General features: G+C 33.5%; 1 protein-coding gene across 2 annotated transcripts in view; it reads right to left on the bottom strand.

The window, feature by feature from the left end:
* Positions 1-2,365: 2,365 nt before the first annotated feature.
* Positions 2,366-16,838, bottom strand: part of LOC118204163 (WD repeat-containing protein 3) — a 195,433-nt gene continuing 180,960 nt past the window's right edge. For both annotated transcript variants that reach the window (XM_085825385.1, XM_085825386.1), the window contains 2 exons: positions 14,546-14,639; positions 2,366-2,614 (listed from right to left, as the gene is read on the bottom strand). In XM_085825385.1, the coding sequence (XP_085681511.1) occupies positions 2,456-2,614; positions 14,546-14,639 (253 nt within the window). In that variant the 3' untranslated portion in view covers positions 2,366-2,455. The remainder of the gene's footprint in view (positions 2,615-14,545; positions 14,640-16,838) is intronic.

Below are 16,838 nucleotides of genomic sequence, written 5' to 3'. Positions count from 1 at the left end.
CTGTGTCATGTCACAAATACATGGAGGATCAAACGGCGTTCTGCAGAGTCGGTTGAAGAATGTTCAAGAATTTATGCAGCAATATAGATTAAAATGAAACAAAAAGCAATTTTAATATTGATAAAGAAAGACGACTTTTCTTTAAACTGTCTGCAATAATCCTGATTTTTAAAGGCGACCAGAAGCTAGGCAAAGTAAAAAGAGTTTCGCTATAATGCTGATGGCACGGAAAAAATGACTGCCTTCGTTATAAAAATGTCACAAAAACGAAGATGCTTTTTTTTTTTTTTTTTTTTTTTTTAAGTTACATGCATTTTTAATTATACAGCAAAAATCCGAAAAGGCTCATATTTTAAAAGTTGCACAATGGTTTGTTAATGTTTTTCTAGGCTCTCAATGAGCTTGTAGTTTACCAGTCAGCTATTGCACTCTGTTTTACCAGTGTGCTGTCATGCTCCTGCTAACCCATTTCTTTTTGTCTTTTCAGCTTTATTATTAAGCATAATTTCTTTGCACTTATGCCATATACAATTCAACAGCAAAATTAAAAAAATTTTAAAAGCAGCGTAAACTTAGATTTTCTGACGAAGTGTTAAGTGTTTGCATATATTTTTCTATTTTTTTTAGACTTTTCTCAGTTTATTATATCAATATGCAGTTTTCTTAATCATATTCTGCACACTTACACCACATGAAATTTAGTTGAATATCAAAATCATAAAATATTTAAAAACAGCATATCTTTAGAATTTCTGGTATACCGTCTCGCACGCTGGAGATAACAATGTTTTAATTTGCATAGTGCTGCAACTGCTTGCTTTCAAACCACTAAGTTTGTTAACAATTTATTAAAGTTTTACAAAATATTAAATATAAATATGTAAAGTTAAGAGTGCACATGTTTGGGTGGAGGACTATATTATTCAAAATTTGTTGGTCCTAGTTGTTGTTGTTTTTTCTCAGTGCAAGAAACATATATACATTTATACACAGGGTTCGTAGCGGTCCTTACAAGTGCTTATAAGTCCTTATATTTGAAAATAAAATATAAAGGCCCTTATAGGTGCTTACTTTTTTCTTTAAAGCCCTTATTTTTTTGTTTTTAGTGCTTATTTTTTGCTTTTAGTGCTTTTTTTTTAATCCTTTGTTTTTAATGAACGCGCATTTTTTCCCCATACCAAAGCCGAAACTAAATAAACAACTTTTCTTTCTTATATGCCACGTCAGATGGTGAATCATACTCCCGGAAATCGCTTTCCCCCCCCTTCTCTGCATTACTGTAACCTATGGTGCGCGAGAATTCCTCTCACCGAAATACTAATTTCTATCAAGATTTTAATAATTTGCATTCTCGTTCTGCTTGGTCAGTTCATATTCGTGTTTATTATGATCGTTATGCTTATATTATGAGTATATGTATGAATACTTATAATAGTATAGTTGCTGAAGTATAGATAAACTTCCAAAAATGGGTGTGTTTTTACACAGATTAGCTTTCTAAGGAATAATATTCGGAATGGCCCAAATAAAAGGAAAGTAATCGAATAGTCAAAATAATTTCATTTTCTTTGCCAATACATTATACAGTACGGAGGTTGGGAGTTTCTCCGCAAAATCTCTGATATTGAAGCAGCGGACTTTTTTTGGTCACTGTCCAATCTGGATTGAATAGGACTAAATGTTTTTGCGGTCTACCCAACCCAAGCGAAGATTGATTCTATTCCGGAAATTTAATACAGTCTGTTGAAAATTAGAATCAGAAACACCCCAGATTAGTAAGTCTCTTTCTTTTCCTTTATTTAGTTCTTTTTTCTCCGAATACCGGCAGGTGTTGATTCCGATTGCGTAATATCCAATATGGAAGAATTACGCCGCACGTATTGCGCAATAACGTTTGCGGTATTTTGCATTGATAATTAATTTTGATGTTCAGTCTGAGATTTGTTTATGCACACTTAAAAGAGTTTTACTGTGCTTTCTAAGCCGAATATTTCTCAGTTCCGTTGGTTTTTATATGATGCACATATCGAAATGTCAAAATAATTTATTTAGCTTAAATTTGAATCTAAAGAACAGCTACAATCTCCCCCACTCCTCTTTTTCCAGTTACTATCCGGAATATTCGGGAATTTCGAGTATGCGGGTTAGTTAAGCTTTTACTGTTAAAGGATGACTGAATGAAGCAATTTCCTGTCTTCTGATTTAAAAAAGTGATTCAAACATGTATGCATGTATGAGAGAATATGAATCATATTCAATATTGGAATTATTCAAAATACGAGTCATATTGCAATATTGAAATATGATTTGTAGTCTAGACTTATCTTTTATATCATCAACAAATATAAGAAGAAAGAGAAAAAAATGCAGATTTAGCACTGAATTTTATTAATAAAAATAAATATGAGCATAAAATCTATTTACAATATTACTTTCCAAATAGAATATTATTTTATTAAGTGAATGATACAATGTGTCGTTCTAATTGCCTTTTAGATCTTTTCCTCTTCTTCTGTAATCCATCTAAAATACTAGTAAACACTGGCACTTCTTCTTGAGCATCGATAGCACGTTGTTGAAGATGTGTTGCAATTCTTACAAATCCTATCATATCCTAAAATGGCAGGAATAGTACAAATAACATTTTATTTAAAATCGTAATTGATAACTGCCAAAAATATTTCTAATTATTTACACAATTACAATATTTTAAACTACAGATTTCATATGCAGGGCTGCTAATTCAAAACAAAATGATAAGGGGGAAAACTGCAAACAAGACATTAATTAGTGTAAAGTTATTTCTGTTCTAAAAAATATCAGAAAAGAGAGCTTGATGAAAATTAAAGCAATGATACATAAATTTATTCTCATGGCAAATGAAAATATACCAAATTCATTAACTTATTTGAGAAATAAAACATACTTTTTGTAAAAAGTTTTAAAATTTTTAAGAAATAGAATTATTACATATTATTTATTAGCTAAAAATTTACTAAAATAGGCTCGTACTACAGCAGAATAGAAAGCATTAAAAATACCTTAAGTTAAAGAACTATTAATACTGTTAGTATTTTATTATTTTAGAGTGCTAAGAGCTAAAATAATAATAAGGAACTATAAAACAATATTTCACTTCTTTACAATATCTCACATTTTTACACAATTATTCATCTAGTCATCTCTACACATCAGCTTCTATTTTGAAAACTAGTGAACAGAGAAATGGAGTAAAGTGGTTTTTTAAAATAATAAGTGCCCTGCAGTTTTTTTTTTTTTTCATTCATATTTCACTTTATGATTACAGTAATAGATTATAGTTCCCCATCATTTACAAAGAACAAACAAAAATCACAATTGTAAACCAAAAATACATATATGTGAATATTATAAATGCGCTTTAACTAAATATTGTAATGAGGTATGGGAAAGTGGAGTATCTCAAATGTAAAGGCAAATGGAACACAGGGAATAGATTGAAACCACTTTGTACCACAAAAAACTTATTCCCCATATGTAGTCTAAAGAGTTGACCTTATATGGACGCATATAGAACAATTAAGCCCCCTGGTATTCAGGTGTAGTTGAAATTGCACATGAGTTAAATAATGGTTATTTATACAAGCACGGCGCAAGAATCCATTTGTACTTTTCTTTCCTTATCCTGTTTTTCTATCATCATACAAATAGCCTGAAATAGGCAGAGGTTGTTCTCTGTCCCAGCTCTTAAATTTACAGGCCACATGCCAACATCAGTATCAACTGTGGAATAACCTTTTTCACTATTAAAGTAAATCAACAATCGAATATTATAACTGGCTAATTGATTATATTTGGATGTATACTATAATGTGGTTTTTGTAAACCAAGCAAAACTGAATTGCAACTACAATACAAACTGTTTAACAATCTTAATTAATTCCGAAATTTTAGAAAGATGCCCACTTCAGTCTGCAAAAATAGCAAATTTAAAATTATTTGTATTTTCATTGTTTTATATTCAATATTCAACAAAATTAATATGCAAATAATAAAGCCAGCTTTGAAATACATACAATGCTAACCTCTACACAATAATATAATTTTTAAAAAAATTAGCAACATGTTTTTTGTGGAATGCCACATTCAGGATATGCCACTGAAAATGGGTAACACAAATCTTGCCTACCATATAATATCAAAAGTCTTACTGTTAAACTACCACACTTCAATGCAGGATGATTTTCTATAATGTCATGTCACAGTTTATGAACAAATGAAATTTTTTACAATAATAATACCTTCAGTTCTAATGTGAAAATGTGCAGTATTTAAATCTAATCTAAACACCCATATTTTTAAAGCTTATAAAAATTCTGCTGGATTGCAACACACTAATTCATCATGCAAACTTCCAATTAAATCAAATAACCAATATATTTCCAGTAACTTAAGATAATTTCCAGAGCAATGTAGGATGAAATTTCCCATCTGGTTAACAGAACATGATTTAATATTTAAAATAATATTAAGTTGCAGAGTCATTTAGACTGAAGGAAAATTGAAATCGAGTTTAATATGTATTATGTTCATTCAATAGATATTGAACTATTAAACATATGCTGATCAATTTCTTTGCCAGCAACAGATGAGAAGTGAAACATATAATGCTGGAATATTTTAACTCAAGTTTAAATGAACAATGCACAATTTATCATTTTGTATCGGACAGATGTCACAATTATATCCCTTGGTTTCTAACCAACCAATCCATTAATGTTACCATTATTCTGTCTGTTTTTTTTTTTTTTTTTTTTTTTTTAATTATTTTTTTAAACCAGTTCATTAGTGCAATGTTTCCCAAAATTTGAACCGTAAAAAGTTTTGAAATATTCTTTTTCTTATTTATAACCATAGGTATTTATTAGTATAGGTATTTATTTGAAATTATTAACTGATTTAAAATTATCAAGTGGTTGTTAATACTTGTACATGTTTATTTTCACTTCATTATTACAGTATTTCTTTTCAGATTCTTCCCCCTTTCCCTCAAGTATAATAATACACATACAGGTTGCATTAAATTGCACCAATATGTGTCTTCATCATAATACACAACTAGAATACATGGTTCATGGGGCTAAAAATTTAAGAAACATACACTTCTCTAAGCTAATCATCAAAGAAATAATGCTACTAACTATTTGAAATGAAATATTACTAATGATTCATGAAATGGAAAACTTTAAAAATTAATGAGCTTTATATACACATTAGTGCTTATTTTTTTTCGACTTTGAAACAAAACAGCCTTATACAAATAAAAACACATTCAAAATGTTACATTAAAATTATAATTTGATTAGACATGAAAGAGAAACTGTATAAACTCTTTTCTTTTTTAAAAATGCATAATAGAATAGCCATGAGAATGTGTACCATTTTCTAGATTTTAGGTCCAAATACAATCTTAATGATATAAAAAATGCTCAAAAAGCATAGTAACATCTTAATACGGTTTTAATAAAAATTAAGGCGAAAATTAAAATATTTTAATTACATATTATTATGCTTTCTGAAATGTGTTAATGAAATACACTGGTGTGCAAAAATTAAGGACGAAGTCGAAAAATTAGCATATCAGCTGAACGAAGAGGCAGAGCGGACAGAAAGACCAATCAGGAGATTAAATAAGGTGATGTACGGTAGCACATGCGCAGATATGCAGGTAGACGTAATGGGGAAGTGTCTGAGTAGTATAAAGCATGTTGTCCGTATAAGATCAGTATTTCTGGCAAAGAGATTGCACGCCGTATAGCAGTTAAAATCACACCGAGTTGCTGTTTCAACGAGAAATGCGAATAATCAATCTGTTAGACGACATCTGGATGCTTTTACCCGAGGTCGAATCATTGGGAAGTTGGAGGAAGGCCGCTGTTAAATATTTGCATAATCGCCTGTAGTAACAGCAACCGCCGTCAATAAAAGGAGGTGCTTTCCTTAGTGGCACCGCAGTTCATTTTAGTTCGAGCCAGAATAGACCTGCCCAGGGGAGAAGCCAGGGGATGAGAGATTCCGGTTCCCGTCCTGTTCCGGATCGAGTCCTGTTCCGGTTCCCGTCTTGTTCCGGTCCTGTTCTAGTTCCAGTCCGGCCGTTTAAGTCCAAAACACGTAGGAGCTGAAGTCTGAATCCAGCGAATGGAGATATATGCTGAAAGGGCTAGATGGATTTTGTCTTTTAAAAGAAAGTGTTCTTCACCGTGTCGGCATAGCTGTTACTTTAAAGCATTCTGAATATTTCCACCTAAGATGTTAAGTTTTCGTGTATGATGTTAAGTTTTCATCACTGTTGAAGTTCCAGTTAAATAAACCTTTAAGTTTTAGACAAGGTTTTTGTGTTCTTCAGAAAATTTTAGATTCAAAGTCAGCTATATCACATAGAATTTAACGGAAAAATCAACATTTGGCGTCCGCGACAGAATATTGTCTGCAAGGTAAGCGCCTTTTTTTTTTTTTAATCATGGAAGCCTTAAAGTTAGCATGAACTCAATACAGAAGATTATTTAGCAATGCGCGTAATGAATTTGACAATGAAGAAACTAAATTTAATCAGGAAGAAAAATTAATTAAAATAAAAGTTATTGCCGAGAAAGCCAGCTTTGAAATACATACAATGCTAACCTCTACACAATAATATAATTTAGAAAAAAATTAGCAACATGTTTTTTGTGGAATGCCACATTCAGGATATGCCACTGAAAATGGGTAACACAAATCTTGCCTACCATATAATATCAAAAGTCTTACTGTTAAACTACCACACTTCACTGCAGGATGATTTTCTATAATGTCATGTCACAGTTTATGAACAAATGAAATTTTTTACAATAATAATACTTTCAGTTCTAATGTGAAAATGTGCAGTATTTAAATCTAATCTAAACACCCATATTTTTAAAGCTTATAAAAATTATGCTGGATTGCAACACACTAATTCATCATGCAAACTTCCAATTAAATCAAATAACCAATATATTTCCAGTAACTTAAGATAATTTCCAGAGCAATGTAGGATGAAATTTCCCATCTGGTTTTGTTTGATACTGAAATGAAAATATGAGAATTAATGTTTAAAGAAATTACAGATGAGACTTTACTTATTAAGGAAATAGATGAATCTGAATTATATTTTGATAGGTGGAGACTTATGGAAAGTAAACTAAAAGATCTTACTTCTGGTACCCCGAATGTAACTTTAATTGATCCATCCTTTGTTCAGAATAAAATGTTATATTATCCGAAGATTAAATTGCCTATCTTTGACAGCAACGTGAAGAAATGCCTAGGATTTTGGGGGCAATTCCAAAAGATTGATAAAGATCTTACATTAGATAATAATGATAAATTTGCTTATTTGGCACAGGCTATGGAGAAGAATTCTCCCGCAGAGGAAATAGTTAAAAGGTTTCCGCCAATTGGCGATAGTTACAAGAGTGCAATTGAAGCATTTCAAACGCGTTTTGGTAACAAAGAATTACTAACGGAGATTTATATTCGTGATTTGTTAACCCTTGTTATTCAAAAACAAGGTACACACTCTTTGCGGAAACTATACGATGAACTAGAATCTAATCTAAGAGCCTTGGAGATATTGGGAATAAATAGAGGCAAATATTGTGCGATATTATATCCATTGGTAGAATCAGCATTGCCGAATGAAGTCTTAAAAACGTGGGAGAGACTTAGGTTTTCCCGTAAAGGATCAGAAAGTTTAACTGGCGAAAACGCCGAGTTAAGAGAAAGGGAATCTGACCTTGAGCGCCTTTTATGTTTCTTGCGCGGTGAAGTTGAAAGTGAGGAAAGAATTTCTTTAGCAGCTAAATCTTTCAATGTTTTCGATCAATTGGCTCACGGTAATATGAAAGGAAATTCGGGTTTAAAGATAAGATAACCTCACTTGAAACCTACGGCAGCTGAACTGTTTACTTCTTCTCATGAAGCTAGAAAAGGCTGCATATTTTGTTCCAGTATAAATCATGGCTCTGCGGAATGTTTTCAGTCGTGTAACTTATCGTTGTCGGAAAGAGAAGTTTTGGTCCAAAGGACACGCTCTTGTTATCTGTGTCTGAAATCTGGACATTCTCTCAGGAGGTGTAGATTAAAAACAGTTTGTTTTACATGCGGTAAAAGGCATCATATTTTTCTATGTAAGGGCCATTCACAAATGAGTGAGACAAGGGCAGCGGAACAGCCTCCAAAACACTCACCAACATTTCTTCAAGGTCTCCTAAAGTTTTGCGGCAAACAATAAGAGTAATAATTAAAGGAGATAAAAAGTCTTGTTCGGCTCGAGCTATAATTGATACTGTTCTCAAAGGTCATATATTCTGCAAAGCACAGCTCAAGATATGGGTTATAGGTATACGGTAAAGGAATACCTTAACCACGCATTATTTGGTGGTACAACGACCAGTTTGTGTGAACATAAAGTTTACAAAATTCATTTATCTAATACGTCTGGCTCGTACAGCTGTAATTTTGATACGTTAAGTCAGCCTGTTATTTGTAATAATATACCTTCTATTGGACAAGGAATATGGCTTAAAGAGCTTGCTGACTGTGGAATAAGTTTAACAAATCGTTTAGAAGAACCTATAGAAATTCTAATAGGAGCCGATGTTGCAGGACAATTATTAACGGGGAATCGTAAACAAATTTCAAACGGTCTTGTAGCTATTGAGACAAAGTTAGGATGAACGGTTATGGGAAAAACTGGGGAGTTGAATAGTGAAGGTTCAACATTCTTAGTTACTTCAATGTTGAATAAAGAGGCTTGTATTTCTGATTTATGGGCCCTCGACTCGCTTGGTATTATGGACCCATCCGAACAAAAGAGTAAATTGGAATTGTATGAGGCTACCAGGCAACATTTTCTTGATACTGTGAAAATAGAAGATAACCGCTTTGTAATGTCTTTGCCTTGGTTGGAAGGGCACCCTCCCCTGTCGGATAATTTTGAGTTATCGCTTAAAAGGTTGCACGGTACGATTAGGCAACTTGAACTGGATAATCTTCGCCAAGAGTATGAAAATATATTCCAAGAATGGCTCAAAGAGGGCATAATAGAGGAAGTACCCGTAAATGAATTAGATTTACCCCATCATTATTTGCCACATAGACATGTTGTTAAGGAGCATAGTACTACGAAGTTACGGCCAGTATTTGACGCTTCGTCTAAAGCAAAGGGTTCTTCGAGTCTCAACAATTGTCTTGAAAAGTGTTTAAACCTTATTGCATTTATTCCTACAATCTTAAATAGATTTTGCCAAGAAAAAATAGGGGTGATTTCTGATATTCGTAAGGCCTTTCTACAAATTGGCCTGAATTCTAGTGACAGAAACTTCCTCCAATTTCTTTGGATAAAGGGTGAAGATGGTTTAAAGCATTTTCGTCATTGTAGAGTCATATTTGGTGTAACCAGTAGTCCATTTTTACTTGGAGCTGTTATTAAAAATCACCTAAATTCAATTTTAGAGAAAAATGATGCAGATGTAAAATATCCTTCCAACATTATTGTTAAATTAATGAATAGTTTCTATGTTGATAACTGTGTAACAAGTGTCGGAAGTGAAGATGAATTACAGCGCTTCATGAAAGTATCTTCAGATGTTATGGCAGAACGAAAATTTGAATTACGGGGTTGGGAATATACCGACTGTAGTTTAGAAACAAAAACTGTTTCGAATGTATTAGGTTTGTTATGGGAAAGACAAGGCGATACTCTTCAAATAAATGTTGCTAATTTGCAAAATCTTTGTTTCGAGAAAGTCACGAAAAGAAGTATTTTGGCAATAGCCCATAAAGTATTTGATCCCATCAGCATAACATGTCCAGTCCTTATATTACCCAAGGTGTTATTACAGCATACATGGGAAACAAAAGTAAAATGGGACAAAGAAGTTAACACTGAAATTAAAAGTAAATTTTTGAAATGGGTAAAAGACATTTCTCTTTTGAAAAACATTAAAATTCCAAGGTGGATACAATATCAGCCAAAACAGTGTTCCATACATGTTTTCTGTGACGCCAGTCAAGCAGCATATGCGGCAGTAGTTTTCATTCGTGTAGAAGAACCTGAATCAGTTAAAGTCCAGTTGCTTCAGGCTAGGTCTACAGTTTCCCCTTGTGGTAAAAAGGAAACGACTATTGTAAGATTAGAATTGTTAGCAGCAACTATTGCATCTCGTCTTGCTGCAGACGTTCTAAAAGACTTTGAGGCCAGAAGTACATTTTTCTGGACAGATTCAACTACTGTCCTTGCATGGATAAAAAGGGAAGAACTATGGGGGACATTTGTAGAAAATAGAGTACAGGAAATAAGGCTTTTGACACGTGTGGAGGATTGGAGGCATATACCTGGTCACCTTAACCCTGCAGATCTTCCAAGTAGAGGGTGTTCAGTTCGCCAACTCTCCCGGTCAAAATGGTGAGGTGGTTGGTGGGAACGTCTGATCGGAATGATGAAGCAAGTCCTTAAAAAAGTTCTTAAACATGGTTGTTTAAATTATGAAGAAATGTACACGATACTGTGTGACTGTGAAGCGATTCTTAATGACCGACCGTTGACAGTAATTCCTTCCGATCCTGAATTTAAAGCTTTAACTCCTGCCGACTTTTTAAAAGAAATTAGAACTAGTAGTTTGCGGTATATAAAATACGGTATTAAATCAAGTAACTTACAAAAAAGATTTCAGTATATTCAAACTGTACGAGAAGCATTTAAAAATAGATTTCGTAAAGAATATTTGGGAATTCTCAAAGTTTCGCATAAAAGAACTGAAAGGAAAGTTACTATTAAATTGGATGATATTGTTTTGATCGGTAGTAGTGACAAAAGACTTTTTTGGCAACTTGGTCGTGTCATAGAACTACATCCAGGACCTGATGGAATAAATCGGCTTGCAAGAGTAAAAACCCGAAATGGAATTTTGCTAAGAGCGGTTCGAACTCTGTATCCTTTAGAGGTAGCGCAAAATGATGTACCCGTGAAGCTGCAGAATGAAAAACAAGTTTCGTTGTCTGAACTTAACGATATATCTGTGAGACCTGTAACACGATCTGGTAGAACTGTAACTCCGCCAGACAGACTGGCATATTAAGGATCTTTGGCTTTGTTTTACTTTGATGTGAAAGTTCACTTTTTTTTTTTCCCCCTTAGGTGGAAGGATGTTAAATATTTGCATAGTAACGGCAGTAAGTAACTGTAGTAACGGCAACCGCTGTCAAAAAAAGGATGGCTTTCCTTAGTGGCACGGCAGTTCATTTTAGTTTGAGCCAGAATAGACCTGCCCAGGGAAGAAGCCAGGGGATGAGAGATTCCGGTTTCCGTCCTGTTCCGGAAGATATATCACATAGGATTTAATGGAAAAATCAACAAGTGTGGCTGCAGAGTTCGGAATTGCTCACAGCATCGTTTCACGACTTTGGAGACAATTTCAAACTACAGGAACAGCTATCCGGGGATTTAGTAGTGGTCGTACACGAGGAACCACACCCGCAGGTGACCGGTATATTGCCTTATAGGCCAGAAGAAACAGGCGGCAGACAGCAAGAAAAATCGCTAGACACACAACACAGGCGACTGGACGACCGATATTGCGTTTTACCCTGGCCAGAAGACTGCACGGTGGTGGTCTGTTTGCACGACGCCCTGTACGGTGTGTACCTCTAACGCCTGCCCATCGGAGAAGGTGTTCTCTGTGGTGCCGGGAAGACCGGAATTGGAGACAATAAATGGGGACGAGTACTCTTTACAGATGAGAGCAGATTCAGTCTGAGTAGCGATTCTCATCGCATACTCATTTGGAGAGAGCGGGGAAGCCGCAATCATCCCTCGAACATCATTGAAAGGGACAGGTATGGAGGTGGAGGTGTTCTCGTTTGGGGAGGCATCATGCTTGATAGTCGTACAGACCTTCACATCTTCGACGCAGGTTCAGTCAACGGGACCCGTTATTGTAACGAGATTCTTCTTCCATATGTGCGTCTTTTTAGAGGCGCAATGGGTCCGCAGTTCCTTTTAATGGACGACAATGCACGTCATCGCACAGTAGCTGCCGAACAGCTCTTAGAGAGTGAGGATATTGAACGTATGGATTGATCGGCACGATCTCCGGATCTCAATCCCAACGAGCATGTATGGGATTTTCTAGCCAGACGCTTGGCAGCTCGTACCTTACCACCAGTATCGATTCCAGAGCTTCGATTAGAGCTGCAAGACGAATGGGCAGAATGCCTCAACAACTCATTGACACCCTCATTCTCAGCATGGGCAGACACTGTGAAACCTGCTTAGTAGTCAGGGGAGATCATATCCCCTATTAAAGACCGGATGTTTCTTGCTGGACACCCATCACAGGCATGTTTCGGCCTTCAGTCGCATTGCGCTCCATGCTACTTTTTCAATAAAGCTTCTTTTTATCCCTCTGATTTCTCTTTTAGTAAGTGTTGCTTACATTACTCATGTCCTTACGTATTTGGGATCTTACGGTGTTAAATGTGTTGATTTGGAAAGCTTTTGTACAAAGTTATATTGTAAAAAGAAAAAACATCTCGTCCTTAATTTTTGCACACCAGTGTATCTTTTCATTAGAAACTTAAAAAACTTATAGGGCAGCAAACAAGCTATATTAAAAATATGAAAAAAAGAAAAGCTCACAAAAGTTATTTCTAGCTAAAATTAATAAAAAGAATTGCAAAAATGAGAGATGACCCCCCAAAAAATTAGAAATAATGTACATTATGATGCACCACAAATCTTAGAAAATAGCATACAGAAGCAATGCAAAATATTACCCAATAACAAATTAATCAGAAAACTCTAATGGTAGAATTAAAAAAAAATTCAAATAAAACCAAATGCAGCAGTCAACTATTTCATAAAACTATTAATTACAAAGGAGATGGAATAAAAACACAGTCACACCTGGCTTATGATGAATCTCTGGATATAATGAATAAACTTTTAGGCCACATCCTCTTAATGGTACTTTTCTGTTAAGGTACTATTATAGTACTTTTTAGTTATTTCAGTTATTAAGACACCCCCTTAATGGTACTTTTCTGTTGAGGTACTATTATAGTACTTTTTAATTATTTCAGTTATTAAGACCAGATTCAGAAATGTGTATATGTATTGCTTGTATGTATATATAAGTGTGTATATGTACGTACACTGCACAAAAAAAAAAAGGGGACAGTTCTATATCTCCCATTCTACTAGGCTGATTGATAAAATTCAAACTACGTTTTTCACCTCTCAAAAGCGCAACTAAAAATATATATTAGATTTATATACAACATTATTCTAAGATAGGTATTTTGACATAAAATCGGACATTTTCTGAAATGATTTTTCTGTACATAATCTATATAAATGCTGTATATAAATCCCAAGTCACACTTTCGAGACATGAAAAATGCAATTTGAATTTCGTCTATCGGCCCAGTAGAATGAGAGATATAGAACTGAACCCCTCTCTTGAACCAAAGAACATGAATGGGTTCTCTGAATTAATTCAAATTCTTAAACTAAGCAGTCACACAGAGATTCAAATCAGTTACTATGATAGAAATTTTGAAATTTTTGCTATTCAGGGAAAGAGGAAGTAGAGAACATACAAACTTCAGGATTTACAGTTGGTTCATCTTTTAGGGAATGAAATTTTGATCCACATTGCTTTATTTTATGAGTGTAAATTCTCTCCAAGCTATGTCATTTGAATAATAGGTTTTGTATTCTTTAAGTCTTTTGAGAGACATAGGACATTCTTTACAAAAGTTATTGAATCTTTGCTTTGCAACCATGCATAAAATTTTCCTGTAATCTGCTTCATGCCAGCAGAAAATTATGGATTACTTTTGTTCTCATAAATCATGTAAAAGTTAATGGCAAATTTGTCAATAATTTATGTTATTCACTTCTAAAGTTTTATATTTTTATAAACAAATAATTATAGTTATAAATATATAATTCACCAGAAGGCTCTGAAACATGACGTTAATTCTAAGTAGTTTATCATATAAAATTACTAATGTGCAGTGAAACTGAAAAAGAATGACTAACAAACTTAATAACTGCATATAACAGCATACTAAAAATCCTAATATGATTAACTAGATTTATTATTCACTTCTTTTGGTAAATGCAACAATGTTAATCTTTTTTTTTTTTTTTTTTTTGCAGGGGGGTTAATACTTCCATCAATTTTAATTTTTACACATTTTTATGAGGCAATCCAATTTTTTTTATCAGATCAGATATTGAAAACTATCAATTATGGTAAGCCAAACTTTCAGTCCCTTGAAATTCTTTATAGCAAGATTTGGCTGTGAATAACAAAATCTGGAAAAGCATAATCCCAACAAACAATAATGTAACAAAATTATTATTATATATATATATATATATATAATTAACAAACTGAAAAGTATTATTTTCATTACATCTACAAACAAAAGGAGGAGAAGAAAAACAATACAGATGACAGAATAATATGCTGCATACCCTAGTGTGATATACTTGGCTGAACAACTTGTCCTTTAATTTTTCTATAACAGGGTGGAAATTACGTGAAGACAATATTTGTCCAAAATGAATACTGAAATAAAATGATAATGGTGAAATTTACATTTAATATTTATTCACATAAAGCTTTTTATTATAACAAGATGAAATATTATACATATAAACAAAATTTCTCATGCTTTTTAGTGATCTTATTTAGCACTTTTAAATTAGGTAGGCATATTTCTGCAGCATAAATCATGAACTATTAGAGGAAATTATTCTTAGATCAAAATGTTGAAATATTTAATGAGCAAAATATTGGTGCGCGCGTCCGGGTTCGTTACGAAATGAATGCACAAGTCCGATGAAAAATGAACAAAAAATTTATTATTATCACAAAATGCTTAAATTCCCTCAGATATTCTTTCAGTTTTACAATATCTCACAGTAGTTATCTTCTAACTACTCAAACATTCAAAAGAACTTAATTCAAAACAGCTAGAGAAAGCTAATCCGCGAATTCGCTACAGTCAACAAGAGCAGTTTTCTAAACAACAACAAACTAAGTAACTACTACGAACTCAGAGGTTTTCCTCCTTTTATAAGATTTTAAAATCATGCGCGAGAATTTTCTAGTACTTTCTCGAAATCAAAAAGAGATATTTATTAAATGTTACATGCATGCGCTCTTGTATTTTCAATTTCCCGGCTTAGCTTTCTTTTAATATTCGTCATGCGCTGCACTGCACGGGAAATAAAACCATTTAATTTACAATTCAACTAACATAAGCTATTTAAACATCAAATCTGTAATAATATGAAATTAATGAGAGGCATTAATGGAATTTTTAAATTAATACTACAATTATGACTTCAGTTCTTTGACAGCTTATCCCATGATTTCCACGAGCAACATGAATGTAAACACAATTTGTTCATGTCATGATTTTTGCAGGTATGCAATTTTTCTTTTTATTTAAGAGCCTATCCCACTTTTACCACGTTTAATTGTGGATAATGCATGATCTAAATTATTTGAAATTTGAGTCATATTTTGGTCAACAGATGGTAATACCAAAATATATAATTAAGACACAATAACACGCCGAATAAATACTACTTCAGAAGTCAAACAACAAAAATCAGCGTTAATTTACAAAATTTTCACAGGACTAGTTTCGATGGTTTTACGAACCATCATCTTCAGCTGCAAAAACCGCAAATGAACAAGATAGGAATAATGTTTAGATAAGATAAGGAAAGCCTGGACAAGAATAAGCAAGTGGCGCCATCTGTTGGCGAAACCAGAACTAAAACATAATTTCTCTAAAAGCCGAAGGCAAATTTGGATTGGAATTAGGATCGTTTAACTAGAACAGAAAGATTTTTATGAATGTGAAATGCCTCAAGAAAATCCAGTTCTTCAATGGAAGATGTTTTTGAATAATTTTTGGCAGCAGAAAAATTGAAAGTGTTGATTTTCGGACCAACAATGTTGAGCAACAGAAGACTTTTGTGTTTCCTTTTTTCTAACATATGCCTCATGTTTTTTGACGCGAAATTTTAAGGCGTCTCTTAGTTTGGCCAATGTAAATTAAACCGCACTGCAAGGAATCCTATAAATACTCCAGGAATTCATATCCGGAATGGGGTCCTTGAGTATAGAAGTTGGAATTTTATTGATGGGAGAGTAAACAACCCGAAAGTTAAATTTCTGCAAAAATATGTTGCAACTTTATAGCTAATTGATGGAAAGACAGGAATGACAACAGAATTTTTATAAATCTCCTAAAATAAGAGTGTGGCTTTTAGTGTGTTGAGATGAGAATTTTTTTAACTGCTTGATTAATAATGTTGGGTGAAGAAGCCCCTCTCAATAGCTATTGCTTTTTAATTAATTTAGTTCTTCATCAAGGGCTAGTTTGGAGGAGCAAACTTGAAGAGCACGGAAAACATAGGAATAAAATGAAGCTAACTTTTGTTTAGTCAGATGGACATGATTTAAAGTGTGGTGGAAGGCCAAACCGATTGAACGTTTACGGTAAACTGTAGTACTGAAGTTGGATGTGTTACGTGTGACCAGAATGTCGAGAAACGGAAGAGAATTGCAAGTCTCAAGTTCAAAAGTGAACTGAATAGCAGGATCAATAGAATTCATTGTTGAAAGAACTCTATTTAAATCATCTTTATTACCTTCAAACAGAGTAAAAGTATCGTCTACGTAGCGGGAACCATGCCGGGAAGTTTAAAGTTTCAAACAATTTTGATTCAAAATAATGCATATAGATAT

Source organism: Stegodyphus dumicola, chromosome 10 (genome assembly GCF_044657685.1).
Source record: "Stegodyphus dumicola isolate Sdum_Otavi_A_Nest chromosome 10, ASM4465768v1".
Taxonomy (NCBI): domain Eukaryota; kingdom Metazoa; phylum Arthropoda; class Arachnida; order Araneae; family Eresidae; genus Stegodyphus; species Stegodyphus dumicola.
The sequence above is the reverse complement of the archived record's forward strand: the minus strand, read 5'-3'. Positions and strand labels throughout refer to the sequence as shown.